This window comes from Protobothrops mucrosquamatus, unplaced genomic scaffold (genome assembly GCF_001527695.2).
Source record: "Protobothrops mucrosquamatus isolate PMUCROS unplaced genomic scaffold, P.Mucros_1.0 scaffold237, whole genome shotgun sequence".
Classification (NCBI taxonomy): Eukaryota; Metazoa; Chordata; class Lepidosauria; order Squamata; family Viperidae; genus Protobothrops; species Protobothrops mucrosquamatus.
Window position 1 is genome coordinate 590,763 of NW_015386587.1, and position 7,437 is coordinate 598,199.

The window sequence follows — 7,437 nt, forward strand, 5'->3', positions numbered from 1 at the left end:
AGCTGCAGCACACTGCTGGCTCATATTTAGGTGATTGTCCACTAGGACTCCGAGGTCCCTCTCACAGTTACTACTATTGAGCAAGGTGCCACCTATGCTGTACTTGTACTTGTGCAATTGGTTTTTCTTGCCTAAATGTAGAACCTTTAGCTTTGTTCCTTTTTTGCTCACTAAAATGGCTTTTCCCATCAGTGAATTTTATACAGTAGTCAATTATGTCCACTTACTTTGGCAGTCTCATTCTTGTTTTTTTCCTGCCAAGGGTTAAGCTTAGGAATATTGATCAATGATTAATTTTTGTGGATTTTGGTATCAACACTATAATCACAAAGATATATATCACACCAGTCAGTTATGTCTGCAGCTGGTAAAAGCCTTTTGGATATAAGATTAACAGCAGGCAAAAAGGCACAAGAGCCAAATTAAGTTCCATATTCTATGACTGAGTTTTTTTCCATGACAGGCAAATTGTATCTTTTGGCTTGTGTGTTTGTGTGTGGATTTTAAATAACTTTACTGCAGTATTTTCTGAAAAGATAATAAAAGTTGTTTTGATTAATAACTAGTGTATCATACAGTATACAGTACATTACAAATAAAAAGATACTGAATAAGGCTCTTATAGAAATCACATATATGTCTGCTCAGAAAGAAGTCTCATGAAGCTTAATAAAATTTACCACTTGTGAATACAGGATTAAAACTTTAAAGAGTCTAATTAAGTTCTACAAGTTTCAGATTTGATTTCCAAAACAGTGCTTTGGAATGTGGAGGCATATATATAATTAACCACATCTTTTCCCGTGATTGTGTAGCAATTCTGGAAGATAGCCACACTGTCCCAGGAAAAGAAGCATCTCGTTTAAGCATTTGCATATAGACTACTTGATACATTTGTGCATGTTCTGAAGCACCTTCTTGGAATCAATTCCAAAGTATTGAATAGATCTAGACTCTAATAATATCTGCTGAGTGTTGGAAATTTAATATAGGTAACTGTTCTAAAGGTAGAAGATTGCCACTCCTGAAATAATAATTGGGAGTTTATTTTTGTTAGTCTAATCGAAAAAAATAATGTTGCAAATAATGTTGAGCTTTATTTGGGATATCCTGCACTAACCAGTACATTTTATCTCTCTGAGGGGAAAAAGAAAGAATTGACTTGACTAATTTTCTGTAGCATCAAGGAAAGCTATAGATTCGCTTCAGTAAAACTTTCTGTGGTTTGTGTTGGATTTTTTTTCTAAAATGATAGGATCTAGATAAAACCCAAGAAGAAATAAAGAAGCATCATGCTAACATCAGTGAACTGAAGAAAAACTTCATGGAATCTGTTCCTGAGCCACGGCCAAGTGAATGGGACAAACGCCTCTCTACTCATTCTCCTTTCAGAACGCTTAACATCAACGGACAGATTCCCACAGGAGTAGAAGGAGTGAGTACTTATATGAAGTACTGATTATTTATTTGGCTTTGAAGTTCTAAATAAGACCACTTTTTAATTCTCTAGGAACTGGAATTCCCCTTTGGGGAGAAAGGCAAACAAAAGGTTAAGCAAATTTGCTTAAGTGTTTCATTACTCATTTCTTGTATATTGGATGAGCTATTAACTTTTTTAAAGCCAATTTTCTGTTAGGTTACTGAGTTGGGGTTGGAAATCTTATCATAAAATATTATGGAGAGAGGGAAGGGACACACACACACACAGATTTTAACGTAGCCAATTTCCATGCCTAAGTGAGAATTAGATCCTGGTTCTTTCTTCTCCTAGTCCAGAACTTTAGCCACTATACCTCAGATGGGTCGTGGGTAATACAGCGCAAGTAATTCCCTCATCCCTAGACTTGGAAATTGAAAAATATCTATCTACCAATCCACGCTGAACCAGCATGGTAACTTATGCTCTTTATCGTTCAGTAAAAAAATCCCTGCTGGGCTTGATTTGATATAATAATATTTATTTAATTATGAAATTTATAGACTTCCCCAATCTGTTATGACTCTGGGTGGCTTACAAAATATAACCATACAATAAAATACTATGAAATACAAAAATCATCAAACACCTAAAAAAACCCAATCATTTAAAAAAAAAAAAAGTTATAGAATCATCACCAGCACTAACCTAAATCTTGAGGATTGAGCCAGGTCTTAGGGCTTGTTTTAGGGTGAGAGTCTTAACAAATTTTGGGGGAATGGTGTCCCAGAGGCAGATGCCACGAGAGAGGAGCATCCCCTCAATATATTATAATAATAAAATACAGTGGTACCTTGGTACTCGTTAATTAGTTCCAGGAGGTGCTTTGTGGTTGTTAGTTGCGAAGTCATGTCCAACCCATCGCGACCCCATGGACAACGTTCATCCAGGTCTTCCTGTCCTCTACCATCTTCTGGAGTCCATTTAAGCTCACGTCTACTGCTTCAGTGACTCCATCCAGCCACCTCATTCTCTGTCATCCTCTTCTTCTATTGCCCTCAATCTTTCCCAGCATTAGGGTCTTCTCCAGTGAGTCCTTCCTTCTCATTAGGTGGCCAAAGTACTTGAGTTTCAACTTCAGGATCTGGCCTTCTAAAGAGCAGTCAGGGTTGATCTCCTCTAGGACTGACCAGTTTGATCGCCTTGCAGTCCAGGGGACTCGCAGGAGTCTTGTCCAGCACCATAGTTCAAAGGCCTCAATTCTTTTGTGCTCAGCCTTTCTTATGGTCCAACTTTCACAGCCATACATTGCAGCTGGGAAAACCATAGCCTTGACTATACGTACTTTTGTTGGCAGGGTGATGTCTCTGCTTTTTAGTATGCTGTCTAGATTTGCCATAGCTTTCCTCCCCAGGAGCAAGCGTCTTTTAATTTCTTGGCTACAGTCCCCATCTGTGGTGATCTTGGAGTCCAGGAAGATAAAATCTGTCACTACCTCCATTTCTTCCCCATCTATTTGCCAGGAATTGAGAGGGATGGATGCCATGATCTTGGTTTTCTTGATGTTGAGTTTCAAGCCAACTTTTGCACTCTCCTTCTTTACCCGCATCAAGAGGCTCTTTAGTTCTTCACTTTCTGCCATTAGAGTGGTATCATCTGCATATCTTAGGTTGTTGATATTTTTCCCGGCAATCTTAATTCCAACTTTTGATTCATCTAGTCCTGCCTTTCTGATTCATCTAGCTCTGCCTTTCTCTGCATATAAGTTAAATAGGCAGGGCGACAGAATACAGCCTTGCCGGACTCCTTTCCCAATTTTGAACCAATCAGTGGTTCCGTGTCCAGTTCTCACTGTTGCTTCTTGACCAGCATATAGGTTTCTCAAGAGACAAATAAGATGGTCTGGTATTCCCATCTCTTTAAGAACTTGCCACAATTTGTTGTGATCCACACAATCAAAGGCTTTAGCATAGTCAGTGAAGCAGAGGTAGATGTTTTTCTGGAACTCCCTAGCTTTCTCCATGATCCAGCGTATGTTGGCAATTTGATCTCTAGTTCCTCTGCCTCTTCGAAATCCTGCCTGTACTTCTGGAAGTTCTCAATCCACATACTGCTGGAGTCTAGCTTGTAGGATTTTAAGCATAACTTTACTTGCATGTGAAATGAGTGCAATGGTGCGATAGTTTGAACATTCTTTGGCATTGCCTTTCTTTGGAATTGGAATGTAAACTGACCTTTTCCAATCCTGGGGCCACTGTTGAATTTTCCAAATTTGCTGGCAAATTGAGTGTAGCACTTTTACTGCATCGTCTTTTAAGATTTTGAATAGCTCAGCTGGAATACTGTCACCTCCACTAGCTTTGTTGTTGCTCAGCTTTCCTAAGGCCCATTTCACTTCACATTCTAGGATGTCTGGCTCGAGGTCAGTGACCACCCCATCGTGGTTATCAGGGACGTTAAGCTCGTTCTTGTATAGTTCTTCTGTGTAATTTTGCCACCTCTTCTTAATCTCTTCTGCCTCTGTTAGGTCTCTGCCATTTTGGTCCTTTATCATGCCCATCTTTGCATGAAACATTCCCTTCATATCTCCAATTTTCTTGAAGAGATCTCTGGTTCTCCCTATTCTATTATTTTCTTCTATTTCTTCTATTTCACTGTTCATTTAAGAGGGCATTCTTATCTTTTCTAGCTATTCTCCAGCATGTAGAGGAATGTAGAATCCACGAATGGGTTGATTTAGTCTTCTAGCCCAATCAGACCAAACAATCAAAGTAGCCACGCCTCTGCAGGGTCTGACCATGCCCCAGTTTCATTTGGTCTCAGCCCTGAAGAGACGTGAGAATTTGGCTCCAGATTTAGATTCAGAAAGGTAGTTATTGCCATTCGTGGATTCTCTATCCTTTTTTTCTCCTTCTTTGGGGGGGGGGAGATTGGTTCAGCTGAGCTCAGAGCTGCACCATTTCTTCTCTCTTTAATCAATTCCCTTCTCCGTTGAGTTTTTCAGAGGCAGACAGCTGATCGTTGATCCTGCCTCCTCATTACAATCCACCCCCCCACCCCCTCCAAGGATCTTCGCTGTGAATGCGAAGCTTTAAACTACTAGTTTTCGGCTGAAAACTCTGAATTCACCTTCCTGGGCTCATTACCAATTCAAACAACCTGCGAGCACCATTTGAGCCTCCAGACGGCTCGATCCTCACATTACTTAAGTACTTCCTTGTTACTGTTGATTAAACCACAGGTGAACTGTTTGACTAAAAGAACTTATTACCAGATTACTTGCAGAAGAGGATCTTTTCTCTCAGCTTGTTTTATTTCTCATTAGATCGTCACGGCCGCCATTTTGGGCTCCGCCCGATTGCACACATTAAATTGACTGCCTTGACCTAATTACAGCCTTTTCAGTCACAAAGCAACTTACTTATTTGGTGATTCTCCCTATGTGGGAGGGGGGGAATAGGAGTTCTAATTACACTCTTTTAGATCTTCATTACCTTGTGCTTCAGCTGCTTAATAGGCGCCATCTTAGGTTACCTAGTGGATATAGGGAAAATACCTTGAGTCTCTCACTCCATTTTATCTGGTAATATTCCAGACTGTATGACTTGCCAGTACCTTTCAAATATCCAGTGCCAACAGATTGAACTGCTGCTTGCCTTGCCTGTTTTCCGCTGTCTGCATAGTGGTCGGCACTTTTACCCTAGCCGTCACTAAGTGAGACACGAGGGTAAAAAAAAAAATTAAAAAAATTAATTAAAATACAACAAAATTAAAATAAACAAGATATATATCTATATTCATATATAGACTTATCTTTAATTGACATTTGATACTTTTTCGACCAAATTGTCTCTCTATTACAGTGGGCCTGAAGTTGAACGGGGAGGACAGCCCCTGAGCGTAGCGCGGCTTATATCGCGTAGTGACTCCGTGCTTAACGGCGGGCCAGACCTCACAGACCCTCGTGCAGGCCTGTACCACCCAGGTGGGCCGTGGCCTTCTTTTCTCCTGCAGACCAAAGGGCCGATCCAGGGATCTCCTGGTGAAAACCTGCCCTTTCTTCTCCTGCAGAACAGGACTGATCCAGGGATCTCCTGGTGACAACCTGCCTTTTTCTTCTACTGCAGTACAGGCCCGATCCAGGGATCTCCTGGTGAACGCCTGTTGTTTCTCTCCTATTGTTTATTTCAATATGGCGGATAACACCGTTTCACAGGCTTCCACCTCCAGTGGCACTGTAAAACGCAAGCCATCCAGTCAGGATACACCTGCAAAAGCCAAGGCCAAGGTCAAACGGGCCTCTAAGGCCGATGACAAGCAAGCGGATAGCAGGCATAGGGCGCTGGAGCGACAATTCTCCAAAGCCCAGCGACAGGCAGGAGAGACGCAGCTTATCCCCTCCCCTCCTCTTGCTTCCACATCAGGGAAGCATCGACCTTCCCCTTTTACACGGGCTTGGTCTCCCAAGCAGACCCTGGACCAGGGTTCTTTGCTGGGATATGAATGGGACCATCTGTCCCTCTTTGACCGAGAATTGAGATTACAGGTCCAAGATTCAATTCCAGCTGCTGAGCCAGGACCTTCCTCAGTGTCTTGTGGGTCTCGGGGAGGTTATTACAGTCATCCCTCGCCCAATTCTGTCAGCATCTTTCACGCTGCCGGCGGCGGGTCTTCGGGGCCCCGAACATCCTTCATTTACTGTCCAGCTCCAAGCCATGATCTCACAGGCGGTGGCTCAGGCGATGGCGGCTTCAGGGAGGGCCATTCCGGTCCAAGGACCGTCAACCCCCCCTACGCCCACGGAAACTATGCATCCCAGGGAGTATGTGATCTCAGATCACGGTTCTCCACCTCAATCTGAAGGGAGCGAGATATCGGATTATTCCGCACAGATTCCGGAAGAAGGCATGTGGTCAGACGGAGAAGACATTCAGGCGGAGGCCACTCCTATGGTAGGGGTGTTTAATCCAAATTCATTCTATTCTCTTTTACAAAAGGCCTATGTCACCGGAAAAATTGAACCTGTGAAACCACAGACGACCGATCAGGACTCTGGACAGAGTTCTGACCCACTGTTTCTGGAACCGGTCAAGAAGAACCTACAGATACCTTGTCCCCCCATGTTTCTCAAATTCATTCAGGATCAGTGGGGATCTCCTGGAAGTTTCTCTGCTCTTGGGGGATTGGATCGTAAGCTCTTGGATACGGTCCCTTACCTCAACGATGTCCTCGAAGTTCCGGGTGTAGACGAGGCTCTTGCCCTCATACTGACAGACACCAAAATCCCAGGAGACATGTTGGAGGCCCTTAAGGCTGAGGACAAGAAGTCTGAGATTTCCCTCAAAAGGACCCATCAGGCATCGGCTTGGGCTATAAGAGCCTCAACATCTAACTCCTTTTTCGCCAGAATCGCATTAATCTGGCTCAGGGAATTACAGGCCAGAATATCCCCAGATGAAGTAAGGGTTCACCAGGATGTCACTAAATTGAGGGCCGCACTGGAATACATGGCGGATGTGTCTCTGCAGTCGGCCAAATATTCGGCTCGGGCCATAGCTTCCAATGTGGCCGCACGCCGGTTGTTCTGGCTAAAAAATTTGGAAAGCCGATACCAGGCACAAATGGAGAGTAGCTGCGGCACCATATCAAAAGGGTCGCCTTTTTGGAGAGGCTCTCACTCCTTACCTGACTGAGAACAAAGTTGGGGTTGGGGGGCACCGTTTTACGGTGGTCCTCCTACCTCTCGGACCAGACGCAATTTGTGTTGGCAGGGGGGCAGAGGTCAACCTCGAGACGCCTCACTTGTGGGGTACCACAGGGGTCAGTCCTCTCGCCTCTCCTGTTCAACATTTATATGAAGCCACTGGGTGAGATCATCCGTGGTTTCGGGGTGGAGTTTCATCAGTACGCAGATGACACCCAGCTGTACATCTCCACCCCAGACCACCCCAACGATGCCGCGGAAGTGATGTCCCGGTGCCTGGAGGCCGTGCGAGTCTGGATGGGGAGGAACAGGCTTC

General features: G+C 43.8%; 1 protein-coding gene across 1 annotated transcript in view; it reads left to right on the top strand.

Moving 5' to 3' along the window:
- Positions 1-7,437, top strand: part of LOC107286028 (protein 4.1) — a 53,583-nt gene that overhangs the window by 14,366 nt on the left and 31,780 nt on the right. The window contains exon 4 of the mRNA XM_015814323.1: positions 1,256-1,435. Within this exon, the coding sequence (XP_015669809.1) occupies positions 1,256-1,435 (180 nt within the window). The remainder of the gene's footprint in view (positions 1-1,255; positions 1,436-7,437) is intronic.